Source organism: Pituophis catenifer, unplaced genomic scaffold (genome assembly GCF_029215685.1).
Source record: "Pituophis catenifer annectens isolate HBS135680 unplaced genomic scaffold, rPitCat1.0.hap2 SCAF_2, whole genome shotgun sequence".
Lineage (NCBI taxonomy): Eukaryota > Metazoa > Chordata > Lepidosauria > Squamata > Colubridae > Pituophis > Pituophis catenifer.
The window spans coordinates 128918712-128937050 of NW_027256882.1; the positions used below are offsets into that span (position 1 = coordinate 128918712).

General features: G+C 39.8%; 1 protein-coding gene across 2 annotated transcripts in view; it reads left to right on the forward strand.

Moving 5' to 3' along the window:
* The first annotated feature begins 131 nt into the window (after positions 1–131).
* OGFOD3 (2-oxoglutarate and iron dependent oxygenase domain containing 3) overlaps positions 132–18339 on the forward strand; it is a 42581-nt gene continuing 24373 nt past the window's right edge. For both annotated transcript variants that reach the window (XM_070934592.1, XM_070934593.1), the window contains exons 1-4: positions 132–274; positions 2412–2629; positions 12867–12942; positions 15463–15505. In XM_070934592.1, the coding sequence (XP_070790693.1) occupies positions 183–274; positions 2412–2629; positions 12867–12942; positions 15463–15505 (429 nt within the window). In that variant the 5' untranslated portion in view covers positions 132–182. The remainder of the gene's footprint in view (positions 275–2411; positions 2630–12866; positions 12943–15462; positions 15506–18339) is intronic.

The following is an 18339-nucleotide window of genomic DNA, read 5'->3' on the forward strand; positions in this document are numbered from 1 at the left end:
CTGGATTGAGCATGCCTGACCGCTCGCGTTCTCCGAGATCAATGGCGCCTCCCTGAGCTTCCGGGTCGGGTGCTGTGAAAGCCTATTGGCCGATGCTCCCTCCGCCCCCGCCCCCGCCCCCACCCCCTCCATCCTCGTAGGTAGCATCCTAAAATCCAGGTAGAGCCACTTTCATTGAAACAATGGCTCCACAGCGGCGGCCGGCCGGAAGGGCTCCGGAGAGTGGCGGTGCAGGTGCGGCGGTTCGAGCGGAAGAGCGTCGTCACTGCAGCAGGTACGAAGGTTGCAGCAGCGACGTCGGGTTGCTAATAGCTGCCCATTACGGCTCGGTATTGCGCATGTGAGAAGAAGGGAGCTCTTTGCAACTTCATCTTCCCCATCCCGCCTGGCTTCTTTCACTCCTCCTGCAGGGCTTTTGCCCAGCCTGTCTCTCTCTCTCTCCAAGTGGACAAGCCTTTCCAGAATATATGCACCCAGGGACAGAGTTGGCTGTATTTAGAAGTCCTTGGGGGCCGGATTGGAGGCTGCAGTAAAGTCACACATATCCCAGAGGGGTCAGTTTGGGGTATTTTGTGTGGCGAGGCTCAGGGCTTCTACCGGCATGATAAATCTAGAATATAATCATAAAGCAGCTCTTAATAATCTCTAATTGGACCGACTTGGATCCTTGCACTAACGTGGCAGGTTGGAATCTGCTTGTAAGAAAGACGGTTTCTTCCTTCCTCCTTTATTTAAGGGAGGTATTGATAGCTGGATTTTACAACACGACCTTACACAATTTGCAACCGCAATTGAACCCAAAATTTGTGCAAGGCGTTAAGCAAGTTTCTCCCCCTCCTCCCATTTTACAACCTTTCTTGTTAAGTGAATTGGTGCAATTGTTAAGTTAGTAATATTGTTTATATTTTTATATTCTGTAAGCCGCCTTGAGTCGTCATGGGCGAATAGGCGGCAATATAAATTCAACGAATAAATAAATTTGTTAAATGAATCTGGCCTCCCCATTGGCTTGTCAGAAGGTCGCAAAAGGGAATCACATGATCCCGGGACATTGCAACCATCATAAATATGTGTCAGTTGCCAAGGTCTGAATTTTGATCATGTGACCACGGGGATCCTGCAACAATTTAAGCGTGAAAAATGGTCCTAAGTCACTTTTTTCAGTGCCGTTGTAACTTTGGTCACTAAATGAACTGTTGTAAGTCAAGGACTACATGTATGAGTTCCCATGTTGAGAATATCTATGCTGCAGGAAAAGTAGGGGAAATTATAATATTTCAGCAGTGCAGATAAATATTTATGAATCATATTCATGACATGGGTAGCTGAATAAATAAAGAACTCTTTATGGAACAGTTCGTTAAGTTCAGCTTCCTTTTGATGCTTGTGTTGTTACTTGGCCAGTATTATGTAACCTTTATGTTTCTTCTGGATCATGGTGTTCCTCTTTCCTAATGAATTGACTTAATTACCTCTGGCTAGTAACCGTACTGTATTACCAGAGCATTGGATTTAGGCCAGAAATACCCTAACTTTATTCCCTCACCCAACCACAGACCTTTTTTTGGATACTCTTGAATTACTTATATGTGGGCAACTTAATCTTTGCAAGTCCTTGTGAGGATATAAATAGGAAAGGCCATGGGGGAAGAGCTAGATAAAAATCTAGCTCAAATCTAGTCAAACTATTCTTCAAAGCACCTGTGGGTAGAACAAGAAGCAATGGGTGGAAACTAATCAAGGAGAGAAGCAATTTAGAACTAGGGAGAAATTTCCTGAGGTTAGAACAATTAATAAGTGGAACAACTTGCCTGCAGAAGTTGTGAATGCTCCAACACTGGAAATTTTTAAAAAGATGTTGGATAACCATTTGTCTGAAGTGGTGTAGGGTTTGGACTAGAAGACCTCCTTCCAACTCTGTTATTCTATTCTATTCTATTCTATTCTATTCTATTCTATTCTATTCTATTCTATTCTATTCTATTCTATTCTATTCTATTCTATTCCTATTCTATATTAAGTACAATAATTATAGAATTCTGCTTTTTCTGTAAACTGTCAAGGCAGTTTATATGGGGATATCTGCACATTTTGTCTTCACAACAATTCTTTGAGGTAGGTTGACTAAGAGAGACTGAATTGTTTCCCAAGTCAAACAGTGAATTATCTTTGTGTGAAACCTTGAACCTGGGTCTGTCCAGTGCAAATCCAAATTCTAAACCCCACATTGTTCTAGCTCTCTATAGTGAACTATAATCAAAAGACAGACATTTTAAACTTAAAATAATGATGAAAAAATAATGCACAGTAAAAGTATGAGGGCCAGACATAGGTTTTAAAACTTCATTGTAAAATCCAAAGTCAAAATATGTATTAAAGAAGAGAATAAAAGCATCTTGTTTTGTTTTCAGTGGCGTGAAAGATAATATTCAGAAAGATTCACGGCGAAAATGGTTAACAGCAGCTTTCCTTCTCTCATCTGCCATGCTGGGCTATCTTTTGAGTAGAAGCTACTTGTTCAGTGAAGATGGAGTTACAGAAGTATTGGCTCATCATGGTGATAGCATCCCAGACAAATTCATTGAAGTACCCTGCTCAGAGGATTATGACAGCCATAAACGGTTTGAAGGTATTGAATAATTTGATTTGCATTGATGCTTTTTTAATAGTAATTTTATTAAAAATTACAATTACAATGATAAAAATATTAATGCAAACTAAAAAAAAAAAAGTAGAAAAATAAAAGAAAAATAAGAATATAGTAAAGTGTATGTGTGTATGTGTATGTATGTATATATATATATATGTCTGTCTGTCTGTCTGTCTGTCTGTCTGTCTTTGGTTATTCGGGTTTTCTCCCGCGTAAAATTGAAGGTGTCTTGGCAACGTTTCGACGAAGTCTCATTCGTCATCTTCAGGCTGGTGTTTTTGGCTTCGTGCTTCTAGGAACCATGTGTGTGATCGCAGCTGTTCCTTCCTTTTAACTGCCAGTGGGGGTGTGAACTGATTGGGTGGGAGCTTGGCTGTGCTCTGATTGGATGGATGTGTGTTCTGTTTAGGTGGGGGCTTGGTTGTGCTCAGGTTAGTCTGAGTAGCAGGGGGATTTGAGCTGGTGAGCTGTGTTGCTGTTGTTTGGCTTCGTGTTCGTGGCCATGCCACCTCTTCATGGTGGGTGTCAGTCTGCTTCATGTATGGATTGGAGGGGTTTAAAGTGGCTAATGATGCAGCTGTGGTCTGGCTTCTGGTCCGTGGTCATGCCTCATCATCAGTGTGGGTTTGAATCTGCTTTCTGTGTGGATGTGTGGTGGTGACATCCTGTGTGGCTCTCGTGAGTGTGGGTCTGGTGTCATTCTTTGTGTTAGGGACTCGTTTGTCAATAAGGGCGGGTTTCCAAATGGCTGGTAAGCGGGAGGTATCATCTCGTTTATTCATGCTGTGTGGACGTTTTTCTATCTCGATGGCTTCTCTGATTATTCTGTTGTTAAAGTGTTCAGTTTTGGCAATAGTTCTGGTCTTTTTAAAGTCAATATCATGTCCTGTGGCTTTGAGGTGTTGGACCAGGGAAGAAGTTGGTTCCTCTTTTCTGACTGAGTTCTTGTGTTCTTCAATGCATGCACTTATTCTTCTGTTGGTTTGTCCGATGTATGTGGTGAGGCAGGCGGTGCATGGGATTTCATATACTCTTTGATTTTCTAACTCAATTTTGTCTTTGGGGTTTCTTAGGATGGTGGATATTTTTCGGTTTGTGCAGAATGCTGTCTTGATGTTGTGTTTGTGGAGGATCTTGCTGATTTTGTCTGTGGTGCCTTTTATGTATGGGAGGAGGGCTTTGCCGTTTTCTTGTTCTCTGTCTTGGATTTTAGTGGGGGTTTCTTTTTGGATTAGGTTGGTAATCTTATTTCTTTGGAATCCATTGGATGTTAGTACATTAGTGAGAGTGTGTAGTTCGGTTTTTAGGTGTTGTTCGTCCCCTAAGCGTTTTGTTCTGGAGATGAGTGTCTTGGCTACGGAGTTGATCTGTGCTGGGTGGTGGTGTGAGAGTGCGTGCAGATAGCGGTTTGTGTGTGTTTTCTTCTGGTAGATGGTGTATCCTAGGGAGCCATTGGATTTTTTGTAGACTAAGACATCCAGGAAGGGAAGTTGGTTGTTCGCTTCTTTTTCCATGGTGAACTGTATTTTGGGGTGTAGGCTGTTGAGGTGTGTGAGGAAGTTGTCCAGTTTTTTTTTCCCATGTGGCCAGATTATGAAGGTGTCGTCTATGTATCTGAGCCAGAGTTTGGGTTTGTGATCAGATTTTTCTAGAGCTTGGGTTTCAAAGTGTTCCATGTAGAGGTTAGCAATGACAGGTGAGAGGGGTGATTCCATGGGTGCTCCTTCTGTTTGTTTGTATAGATGAAGTATGTGTTGGATAGGCAGTGGTTGGTCAGATCTAGGATGTGCTTGGGGGGGGGGGTTATATTTGTTTTGGATAGCTGTCAAGGCTTCTTTGATTGGCACTTGGAGAAAACCCGAATAACCAAAGACTTACATACAAACACCCGCAAAAACCTGAGAAAACAAATATATATATATATATATATATATTTGTTTTCTCAGGTTTTCGCGGGTGTTTGTATGTAGGTCTTTGGTTATTCGGGTCTTCTCCCACGTAAAATTGGAAGTGTCTTGGCGACGTTTCGACGAAGTCTCATTCGTCATCTTCAGGCTGGTGTTCTCGGCTTCGTGCTTCCAGGAGCAATGTGAGGTCGCAGCTGTCTCTTCCTTTTAACTGCTAGTGGAGGTGTGAGCTGATTGGGTGGGAACTTGGCTGTGTTCTGATTGGGTGGAGGTGTGTTCTGATTGGTTAGGGGCTTGGCTGTGCTCTGATTGGCTGGGGTTGTGTTCTGTTTGGGGGGGGGCTTGGTTGTGCTCAGCTTAGTCTGAGTTGCAGGGGGATTTGAGCTGGTGAGCTGCGTTGTTGTTGTTTGGCTTCGTGTTTGTGGCCGTGCGAGCTCTTCATGGTGGGTGTCAGTCTGCTTCATGTATGGATTGGAGGGGTTTAAAGTGGCTAATGATGCAGCTGCGGTCTGGCTTCTGGTCCTTGGTCGTGGCTCATTATCAGTGTGGGTTTGAGTCTGCTTTCTGCGTGGATGTGTGGTGGTGACATCAGGTGTGGCACTCGTGAGTGTGGGTCTGGTGTCATTCGTCGTGTTAGGGACTCGTTTGTCAATAAGGGCGGGTTTCCAAATGGCTGGTAGGCGGGAGGTATCGTCTCGTTTGTTCATGCTGTGTGGGCGTTTTTCTATCTCAATGGCTTCTCTGATTATTCTGTTGTTAAAGTGTTCAGTTTTGGCGATAGTTCTGGTCTTTTTAAAGTCAATATCATGTCCTGTGGCTTTAAGGTGTTGGACCAGGGAAGAAGTTGGTTCCTCTTTTCTGACTGAGTTCTTGTGTTCTTCTATGCGTGCACTTATTCGTCTGTTGGTTTGTCCGATGTATGTGGTGGGGCATATCCCTCTTCACCCAAGTACCAATCAAAGAAGCCTTGACAGTTATCCAAAACAAATATAACCCCCCCAAGCACATCTTAGATCTGACCAACCACTGCCTATCCAACACATACTTCATCTATAATGGACAGAAATACAAACAAACAGAAGGAGCACCCATGGGATCACCCCTCTCACCTGTCATTGCCAACCTCTATATGGAATACTTTGAAACCCAAGCTCTAGAAAAATCCGATCACAAACCCAAACTCTGGCTCAGATATGTGGACGACACCTTCATAATCTGGCCACATGGGAAAGAAAAACTGGACAACTTCCTCACACATCTCAACAGCCTACACCCCAAAATACAGTTCACCATGGAAACAGAAGTGAACAACCAACTTCCCTTCCTGGATGTCTTAGTCTACAGAAAATCCAATGGCTCCCTAGGACACACTATATACCAGAAGAAAACACACACAAACCGCTATCTGCACGCACTCTCACACCACCACCCTGCCCAGATCAACTCTGTAGCCAAGACACTCATTTCCAGAACAAAACGATTAGCTGACGAACAACACCTAAAAACCGAACTACACACCCTCACTAACGTACTCACATCCAATGGATTCCAAAGAAATAAGATCACCAACCTAATCCAAAAAGAAACCCCCACTAAAATCCAAGACAGAGAACAAGAAAACGGCAAGGCCCTCCTCCCATACATAAAAGGCACCACAGACAAAATAAGCAAAATCCTCCACAAACATAACATCAAGACAGCATTCTGCACAAACCGAAAAATATCCACCATCCTAAGGAACCCCAAAGACAAAATTGAGTTAGAAAATCAAGGAGTATATGAAATCCCATGCACCGCCTGCCCCACCACATACATCGGACAAACCAACAGACGAATAAGTGCACGCATAGAAGAACACAAGAACTCAGTCAGAAAAGAGGAACCAACTTCTTCCCTGGTCCAACACCTTAAAGCCACAGGACATGATATTGACTTTAAAAAGACCAGAACTATCGCCAAAACTGAACACTTTAACAACAGAATAATCAGAGAAGCCATTGAGATAGAAAAACGCCCACACAGCATGAACAAACGAGACGATACCTCCCGCCTACCAGCCATTTGGAAACCCGCCCTTATTGACAAACGAGTCCCTAACACGACGAATGACACCAGACCCACACTCACGAGTGCCACACCTGATGTCACCACCACACATCCACGCAGAAAGCAGACTCAAACCCACACTGATAATGAGCCACGACCAAGGACCAGAAGCCAGACCGCAGCTGCATCATTAGCCACTTTAAACCCCTCCAATCCATACATGAAGCAGACTGACACCCACCATGAAGAGCTCGCACGGCCACAAACACGAAGCCAAACAACAACAACGCAGCTCACCAGCTCAAATCCCCCTGCAACTCAGACTAAGCTGAGCACAACCAAGCCCCCCCCAAACAGAACACAACCCCAGCCAATCAGAGCACAGCCAAGCCCCTAACCAATCAGAACACACCTCCACCCAATCAGAACACAGCCAAGTTCCCACCCAATCAGCTCACACCTCCACTAGCAGTTAAAAGGAAGAGACAGCTGCGACCTCACATTGCTCCTGGAAGCACGAAGCCGAGAACACCAGCCTGAAGATGACGAATGAGACTTCGTCGAAACGTCGCCAAGACACTTCCAATTTTACGTGGGAGAAGACCCGAATAACCAAAGACCTACATACATATATATATATATATATATATATATATATATATATATATATATATACACACACACACACACACACACACACACACACACACACACGTATATATGTATATATATGTCAGAGTTTAGGCAGCGTGACTAGTATTATGAGATGAACCCAGGAGCAAAACACAGCACACAGAGCCTTTAGATAATTAACAGTGGTTTTATCTACAGCTAAATATATACAGACTTATATGTGGTAAACGGACACAAAAAGAGCAATGAGATACACGACAAGAGAGAACATGAGGAGAAGGGAGATGCCCTCTAATGGCTTCCTTTATATAGACAGCTTCTTACTCAGCTTCTTAAAGTGGCAGTAACCCTGCTGCCTCATTCCCATTGCATCAGTTTACAGTTGCTTCCACTTACAACCTTCCATCAGCTTACAGCTATTAAATCTACATACCCTGACACACTCTCTCTCTATCTCTCCCCCTCCCTCTGTCTCTCTTTCTCTCTCTCTCTATATATATATACACACACACACACACACACACACGTACTCCCCATTCATCACAATTATAAACAATTGTAACTTATAACCTTCTCTTAAAATACAACAAATGATCTTTTCTTCCTGTATTCCATCTCTTATCTATAAACAAATCCTTAAAACCGTGTCATTCCAGTCCTGATGTCAGCAAAACTCCATTAAGAGGTTACTAGAAATAACAGTTCTATTTTAACCTTGATGCAATAGACCAAGTCTATTTTCTTTCTTCATTTCTAACAATCTTTGACAACTGTTTGCAGCACCCCATGGTTACGTGACTGTGATTTATGATTTTGATTTATGTTATGTGATTTTTACTGGAAACCAGTGTTTGCTTTGTTTATTGCAAAAAACAGCCTTAGCAAATAATAGCTTTGCTTAACAAGCAGTGTAAAAAAGATCATTAAAACAGGTCTAGTCCAGTGGTGGGTTGCCCCTGGTTTGGACTGGTTTGCAAGAACTGGTAGTAAAACCGGCAGGAAGCCTTGCCCATTGCCCCGGATGTCGTCATCGGCGATCTGCGCATGCGCAGAAGCAAGGCCCATGTGTAAGCGAAGCGAGCGTGCGTGCATGCGCGATCCCGTTGCGAACCAGTAGTAAAAGTAAGTAGAACCCACTCCTGGTCTGGTCTCATGATGATCCACTTTACAACCATCATGATTTATAACCATAATTGCCAGGCTCAATTATAGTTGTAAATCAAGGATTACTGTATAATTCAGTATTTTACAATGGCACAAAAATATTTTTATAAAATAAGATACATGTAATTTTTCATGATTTGTACATAATATCCTACCTTATGTCCAGAATTTATGTTCAGGTTTAGAGATTTCTAAAAGTCAGTGACAAGGTTTCTAGGTACCACCTAAGTCCAAAGCTAGAGTCTAAAACATCTTTAGATGGGATTTCCATCAACCGAATTAAGAATGCACATACATGGGCAGAACTATAAGAATCACAAAATTTATTATTATGATGCTGTTGAGCATGGATCAATGCTAGTACTCTGGATTTAGGTATGAGATTGACTGCAAACCAAATCATTAGGTACATTTCTGTCTATAAACCACACAGAAAAAATTGCTGATCTATTGTTACAAACTACTGGCATGAAGCATGGACCCTTTATATTTTTACAGAAGATTTCAATCAAACTATCCTTTAAATTACAGATCATTTATGTAATATATGCTGCAATGAGGCAAAAGCATAACTCTGATTCACTGATGTTCACAAATCTTATATAGGATCCTCTCCAGCCTGGACAAATCACCTAGTATGATTCATATAATTAAACCAAGTTTTAAAAAAAATTACACAGTATATATTGTACATTGCAAATACGGCAGAAAATTGTACGTCCATTAGGAAAACATGGACTACATGCTGTGCCATCACATGGAACGTCTTGATATGTACAAAAAACTAAAGATCAATTGTCAGTGTTACTAATTCAAACTATGGCTCTTCTGGTTGTTCATAGGAGTTCAAAGGCTTTTTTTTCTAGAATCTGGGAGAAGGCTTTCTATGACTTCTTAGTGTTCCCTTTGGAGAATCATAGGATATATTCATGTAGAGAGATGTTATAATAAAAATCATGTACTATTAGCAATACGTAAGTGCAAAAACCTGGATTTCATTATAGCCTTATATTTTTGGGGGAGGGGGGGATTTTACAAAAAATACCCCTAAAGGAGTGGCACCCCTCACAGACTACATCTATACCTAAAGGATGCAGAAAAAGAAGAAAACTATGCAGTCAGTGATGCTATGGCATAAAATGGGAAATGTATAAAGCAAACTTGAATTTATCCCAAATAGCCATGGTTTTACACCATGCTGATCATGTTACTTGCCAGTTCTGTTGAGTCTCTGGAGTCAGATGGGATTTTATGGGTGCATGGGGAAACTTTCCCATAAAATAAGCATATAAAATTTAAAACTTCATAGCAACCTATGTCTTAGAGCCATATTTTTTATATGATTCCTCTCTAAAATTCAGGTCCCATGATTCTTATACTGTAGTTTCCTGCTTGTGGCAATATAATCTGATTCAAAAGTTCACTTTCTGTAAAAACATGAGTTTTCGTAACGGTTCATTACTCATAATTGTGATTTTGTACCTTCAGAATCACTAAATTGAAATTAGAATTAAAAATCAGAATCAAAAATAGTGCTTATAACTGTGGAGCTAGATATTTGATTTCATACAGAATAAAAGAATATATAGGATATATGTCTCTCATTTGTGTTTTTGGGCTTGTTGAATGCATGCTCAGTTTAGGGGATAATGTTTTTAGGTTCATTTTTTTGGGAGGGCTCTAATTTTTATTGACAATTGGTTTTTGAAATTACAGTTTTAACATGCTTTCAAAGGGGAGGTTTGCATTTTCAATACTAAAAATGAATTTAATTTTGAAGTATTTTAACTTTTTAAAATATTTTATTTTGACCTATTCAAATACATATTCTTTAATGAATATATTCTGATCATACTCTGCTGGATCAATTCAGTCTGTTCCTGAATGGCTGCTTCTTTTTTTGAATTTCTGTTGCAATTTTTGTATTACCAAGTTTCCACTTGGGGGCACCCGTGAGATGCATTTGACAGGGTTCCCTATTCTGTAACCTGACAGCAATGTTTCTTAAATATATCAAAATTCAGTTTGCCTAAATCACATTTAATTGTACCCTTGATGAAAATCCTGGGAGCTGTAATTTATCTCTAGTCTTTTTCAGGATTTATCTATTGCTTGGTAATTTACTGCAATACTATTCCTTCCTAAACTTGTGTAATGCTGCTTTGCTTTATCTGCTTTAGTTTTGAGAATTCTAAAACTCTGTCCAGGATTCCTCAGAGATCTGTATACCGTACTATTTGTTCCTAGTTAACATCTATATGGACTCACCAGGTGGGCTCACCTGTTGTCGTGCGGCTAAGTATCACCAATATACTGATGATACTCATGTATGAATCTCAACTCAGGGCCATTCAGTGATGTTTTTTGTACTCATATCTGGAGGCCATGGGAGCCTGGATGGGGAAGAACAGATCTGAAAAGAAACTAAATTGAGTGGCAATGGTCTCTGGGTCCTGGGACCTCTATTTGGGGTGTTGGGGTTGCATTTCTTCAGACAGAACTGGTGTAGATTTTTGGTGTCTCTTGGACTTTGGAGAGCAGATGGCAGCTATGGTGAGAAGGGCTTTTGCATAAAACTGTCTTGTGTACTAGTTGGGCTTCTTCCTGGATTGGTTTGTTCATGGTCACTTATGCCTTGATCACTTTCAGTTTGGACTATTGTAATATGCTGTGCATAGGGCTGCCCTTGGAGGCTATGAGGAAGTTACATCTGATCCAGAATGTGGCAGCATAGGTAGTCATAGTATGCAAAATGCACTTGCTTCCAGTAGACTTCTAAATACTTCAAATTACAGGTTACTACTTATAAACCTCTTTATGGTACAGATTCAAATTATAGATTAGATTTCCTGTCTTCAGTTCTTTCTGCCTGTCTGACAAGATACGACAGGATGGACTTGCTTTGGATCCCCTTCATGAACTGAATGAAGTAATACTATCTAGTAGGAATTGTGCTTTCGCTGTCACAATGCCTGCTGTATGGAGCAGCTGCCCACTCACTCCCTGATTCAGATGGTCCCAAGCCTGCTGTCCTTTCATAAAGCCTTGAAAACCTGGTTCGTCCCCAGGCATTAGATCATGGAAGTAGATAAGTTCAACTTATGGCTATGATTTCATCCTTGTTGTATTGTGGTTTTCTATTGTTTTATCTTGCTGATATTTTTCTGTTTGGTTTTTAATCTTACAGTATATAAACTGCCTAGATTGTAGATTGGTACCGCCAACATCTTTTTAGAATCAAATATAAAATGCTGCCGAGTTCTCTAGTATATGTTTCAATATATTTTTTCTTCAAATACCATGATTGAAGTGTCCACTGAAGACAGATCATTTGTTTTCTGCTGTCATTTTTACTCTTTAAGAGTACAGGAAAAGTTGGCCTCCAGAGTCTAATTTATTCTGAAAGATCAAGCTTGTAACTCAGTATTTGTTTATTTCACTTGAAGAAGTTGAGTCAATAGTTGTTCCCCAGATGCTCCTTGAAATGTGATAGTTTTGTAAATGTCCAAGAAGTAAAACCAATGGAATAGAATATTAACTTCAGTTACTTGAAGCTCATAACAAAAATATAAAGATTTTGCAAAGTTAGAGATAACTGTCTTTTACATTTTAGTGACATCAAAAGACATTAAAAATTGGCATCAGTGGATTCTTCCAAACAGATCAAAATTCTTTTGATGAATTAGGCAAAAAACATTACTTAGATTTGTTACAATGTTTATTATTATAGCAGGATCATTTGTGGGGAGAAAAGAAATACAGACTTTTTAACAATAATTTATATAATTTTAGAATTAGAATGACAGATTCTTTAGCTACTGCATAAGACCAAGAAAAATGGCAGAGGAAATTGAAATGGATAGTTGTTTTTTCATAAGGTACAATAATTATTGTGAGAATTAAATAAAACTATGAGGTATAATGATAGCAATGTATAAGTTCTCAGATTCTTACTACTGATGGATCAACCAGTTCAAGCAATACAGCTGTCTACAGGGTGGATTTGATTTAAATCAAGTCTATTTAAATCACTAGTAAAAAGACTTGATTTAAATCAACTCGGTTTAAATCATAATTTTTAAAGAGCAACTGTCATCTCTGTCCCACAGCAGTTCCTCTTCTGACCTGTTGGCTCACCAACAGTCCCAATATAGCAGAACATACAGCCTCATGCTACACAACTAAACTCCACTTCATGCTGAATAAATTAAATTATTAATGTATCTTAAATAGAAAACTATCTTTAGATAGATTTTTACTCCAAAAGCATTTTATTAAAATAAGTTTGATAAAAATTAAAAAAAATCTGATTTAAATAAAAAAAATAAATTTAAATCCATTTTTTTTTATTTAAAAAAAAAATCATCGATTTTTATCCATCCTGACTGTCTGTAATACCTTTAAAGACAGGTACAACAGCGAAAAATATTTAATTACTGTCTTCTTTTTTCTTATGCATTATCTAGGCTGTACCCCTCGGAAGTGTGGAAGAGGAATAACAGATGCCATAATTAACAGGGAAGAAGCTGAGCAAATCCGTAGGTAAATATTTTTTTTTCCCAGACACAGAATGTCCTTGTTAAAAACTTTAGAATAGAGCAGTGGTGGTGTTTTCTGTTTGTTTTATAAACAGTATACAGATACCCCCTTGTTGAGTGATTGTTTGAACTTACAATGACTCTGAACAAGTGGTAGTTATGACTGGACCTTATACTTATGGATGGTGCAACATCCCCACAGTCATGTGATCATAATTTACAACTTTCCCTTGGCTTCCCACAAGCAAAGTCAGCGGGGATATTGGCAGGAAGTTAGAAGTTGCAGTCATGTGACATACTTGTTTAACAACCTGTGCAGTTCTTTTTTACAGTGGCATCCACGAGAGTCATCACTAAGATGGGACAAAGTGATGCAGTCACATGATTTTTCAGTTTATGACCATTTTACTTAACAACAGAGTCACCAGTCATAATCACATTGTTAAACGAGGACTTCCAGTATACATTATTAAACATTATTTACACATCATTCAAAAGAGACAATAAAAAAAGCTAAGAAGGAAACAAAAAAAACCAGAATATATGCTCTACAACAGCCAATAACCAGATAAACTGGAATGAGCATCAGGCAAAGGATCAAGGAGAAAACAATCCCTAATCAAGGAAATACCATCCCCAGTAATATTGACAGGGCAAGCTATTGTATATAAACTGGGAGCAAACTCCATGCTCACTTATACTGATGATTCTACCTAGGTAGGTAATGAAATGTCTATAAGAAAACAGCCAAGAGAGCACCAAAAACTCCACATTCCACTAATTTTCCCAGTCCTGGTCAAGAGGACTTTTAGTGAAACATCTAGGAATTCTTGTTCTATAACATCTAAAGTGTCTTACATCCTTTCCCCTGATATAACATGAAACATACCTTTTGGTCTGCATTCTATTTACATTCAAAACATGCTTGTGACATAGGCCGCCATTATTATTTCATTTAACAGGTATGAAATTAAGGTTGGGAAGGCCTAAGGGTCAAATGTTTCCTTTTAAAACATGAGATTATACCTCCTCTCTAACTGTATTAACTTGTTTATTAACAATAAATAAATTACTGGCCATAATTTAAAACCAGGTTTCCAGATTGTCTCTGTTGTATTTTCATATTTTGGAATTTGGATCCGGAAATCCAGAAAGCCTATCTAGAATAGTTTGCTCTATCTAGATCAGGGGTGTCAAACTCATGTTGTCACGGCGGCGTCACATGACATATCGGGACTTTTTCCCCCTTTGCTAAACTGGGTGTGGGCGTGCCAGCATGTGACGCATCTGGCCCATTTGACGGGAATTTGACAGCCCTGATCTAGATACACCTCCCATGGACACATACTGTATCTCTATTAATGAGTATGTGTATTTGTGTACATAAACACAATATTTATTTCAAGCATATGCAGTTTTATACTCTGCACTATATGCTTCTGTTTCAGCATGTGATATTCCTATGAGATGTTGATTAGCTCAGCATGAATGTATGTTTTGGCCTTGTTAGATAGTATGCTGTTAGGAATATGAGTCGCATATACTACCCTTTTTCCCCCAAAATAAGACATCCCCTGATAATAAGCCCAATCGGGCTTTTGAGCACATGGCAATAAGGCCAAGCACTTATTTCAGGGTTCAAAAAAATATAAGACAGGTACTTATTTTCGGGGAAACGGTATTTTCTCCCTTGCCAGCCCTATTTCCTGGATAGCCTAAATTGTTATTCTTCCCATATTCAGCTGCTCTAAACTTTAGCTGGAAAAGTACACCTTGACCAGCCCTAAGGTTAGTGTTCAGCGGTAAGCACTGAAAGCTTTAATTGGGGCTTTATCACTTTTTTCAATAAAGATGAGCAGCTTTTTTCATCACAGAAGGTACTTCAGCCACTCCTTTTTCATTCTCTCCACTGCATCTTTAAACTCCTCTATTCAGCCTATAGATTCCCATTTTCCCCACAGAACATTATTTCATTGATAATGAACTAGATTCTTCTATCCTTTGCTCACTTGTAATTCAAAACTTGTTGCTGACCTTTGGAGTAATCCTACCTGGAAATGACTGGGTAAGCGCTGAGCTCTTGGATTTTGCAATTTTTACTAGCAAATGCTTTGCCTCTTTCTGAGTAATGTGTGTGGCACAGGTGCTCCTCATCATCTGCAGTATTTTATTTCTCTAATTGTTAAACGGAGTCCAGATCATGCAGAAAAGTATATGTAATTGTAGCTTGGAGCTCCCCCCCCCCCTTTACATGAGCACAATATTCTGGATAGCTTTTGTCTATGCATAAATTACCTCTTTTTAAGGTCACAGCTACAGTTTTTTTAATCCGCAGTTTGAACCCTTGAGAATGAAGCTCCACAGATAATGAGGGCCACCTGTTATGCTGATTTACCTGCTATGAATCCAAGGGGGCTGTTTCTTTTCTGTTTCTTCTCTATCAACCATGGCAAGTCGTATTTCAAAAGCATCTGTAAACAACTGGGGAAAAAGCTATGTTTTGAGATTGTTGTTTCGTCCACAGAATAGCAGAGAGGGGACTGTCCCTGGGAGGATCGGATGGAGGGGTGAGCAGTGTCCTGTTACTTTCTTACGTTATTCTGGTATTCAGGCAAGATTCTTCAGATTATGTTTTATGCTGTCTTTCGGGGAGAAGCACCAGTTGGACAGAATTGGGAGTCCATTCTCATCTTCATTTATCAAAATATTCATTTTAGTTACTGGTAGGAACCTCAATTGTCTGTGATCCAGTAACATTAAATTCTAGATTTTGCCATTTGATCTTAGTGTCTTTTTTATTAGGAAATGTATAGCCTATTCAATAAGGAATCAATATATCCTTGCTATTGTTTGAAAGCCACAAAGTCTCTTCATCTGGATGAGTGAGAAGGACCCTCTTTCAGTCTGCCTTTCTGTTCTGTTAGAACTGTACATTGCCTATTCTTCGCTTGCCCCCACTGTCTGTCAAATAAATTTCCATTAGGATATATTAGTTACTTACATCAATGTGCTCATTTTCCATTATGCAAAATGTGCTCAATCACAGAATTTTAAACACACCTGTCAACGTCCAAGACAGCACACCGTTCAAAGTTGCCACAACGTGCCATTGCAGAGTTGCCCCACACTCACTGGGGGAGGGGGGTGCATGGGGAGCACAGATGGGTGTCGGGTGATGGGACTCATGCTGGGAGAGGAGCCAGGAAGGCAAGCCAGCTGCAGCCATTTCAGAGGCCATCCAGGCCTGAAGAGTACTTGCTGGAGCTGGCCAGGGAGCAACCGGGCTTGAAGAGTACTTGCTGGAGTTGGGCCCAAAAAGTACTTGCTAGAGCTGACCGGGAGCAACCAGGAACAGAGGGCGGGGCGTGCTGAGTCCATGTAGCAACCTGGCTAGCAGAAACCAGTAATGTTGGCTAGAAACCCTTTACTTGTATTGCTCACCACGTGCCAAGCTGAGATGCCAGTAAAGAGACCTGTTCTGCTCACAGTGTGTCCTCTTCTTTTGCTGGCTTAGTTTGGAACCGTGACAGCACTAATGATCATGTGATTGAACTTGACTGATTGGCTTAGGAGTTTTCTTCCATAAACAATGTCATTGGTATGCTTACATTGTAATACTTTAATAGCACAATCATAATAAAGAAAAAAAAGAATAAATCTGATTTTTTTTAAAAAAATCCGCACAGTATAATATTGAATAAAGCATTTCAAAATAATATTGGGTTAATATTATAGTAATCTTAATTACTGAAATCAAATCACATATCAGTAATTAATAAAAATAAGAACTGTTAATTAGAATAAAGTGCATAACTTTTTACCAAATTTAGATGATTTGTCTTTGTTAGACAAAAGAGGCAAGGTTTAGTATTTTAAACTGTACCTTAAAAGAGACCCAAATTTTGCATATAGTACAAGTCCATGTACAGAATAACAGTTCAGAAAAATTTTCAAATTAAAGTCAAAATTATTTTGACATTGATGTATAATCCACAACTTAGTTCGCTAAGTCTTTTTTTATCTATCGTATTTTTCGGTCTATAAGATGCGCTCCCCCCCCCAAAGTGGGTGGAAATATCTGTGCGTCTTATAGAATGAATGTTGCTGAAGCCCCACCTACCTGCTGCGCCCCCCCACCCATTTTCAGCCTCTGCATGCCCCATTTTCAGCCTCCACGCACCCCATTTTTGGCCTCTGTGCATCCCATTTTCAGCCTCCGTACGCCCCATTTTCAGCCCATTCCAGGTGGCAGGGATTGCTGCCGATCGCTGCGGCTGATCACTGCTGTCAATTGCCAGCGGCAGTGGTGAGCGGCGGCAGGAATCCCCATCACCTGGGACACACGGAGGCCGAAAGTGGGGCGCTTGGAGGTGGCAATAGGCGGCGGCAATCCCCGCAGCCTGGAACAGATGATTGGCAGTATTCCGGGAGGCTGATCCAACCGCCAATCAGCTACTTGTGCTAAATCAGGCTGCAGTGGTGTGCTGAAGCTAACCAGGCTGTTTGCTGTTTGCTGCAAGGGCACTAACCAGATGAATACCAATGGATGCTGGGAGGCAAAGGCAGATTTTTTTCCCCCTCCCCAAAAGCTAGATGCATCTTATGGTCCAGAGGGTCTTATAGTGCAAAAGGTACGGTACCTCATCTACTATTATGATGGCTTCTAGCTATTTTATTGCACAGTAAAAACATAACTTTGATTATATCTGCTAATGTTACTGATTTTGGGTTCCAGCATTATAATCCTTAGCTTGTTCATTTTCTGGTTCATATTTCAGTAACAACTTAGAAACAAGCCCCAACAAATGTTTTGAGTTAACAAGTGTTTAAAATTCAGTCAAGTCTCTTGAATATTCTCCCTTGTTTGATCTATACTACCTATTTGGAGATACTGAAACTAAAATCAGACAATTCTAACCATTCTAAGGAGAGAATCTCAAAAGACTTCATCTTTATTTTCTCCATATGAATCTCCATTAGTCAATTTTTTTATATATTTACCTTTAGGAAAATAAATACTTAATATTGAAGCAAGGGATTTGGATTAAACAACTGGTGTAATAATATAATTTACAGTTCAGTACTACTAATCTATCTCTTTCACATCTTGAAAAATCTTAAATTTTATTGCCAGTGTTTTATTTGATCAAATAGAATTAATTATTCATTTCTGATACATATTTAGTACCTTTTCTTCAATTCTTATTGGAATTATTTGAAACCGAAAGTTAATTCTTGGTAAAATATTCATTTTTACTGCACATATCCTTTCTGATCAGGACAAGTTTAACATTCTCTGCTATTAAAATATCTGCTCTTATGTTTTTTTTCCAAATATGTGAATAATTATTCTTCAATAAATCTTTTTATATTTTGCTAAGTAAAATTCCCAGGTACTAAT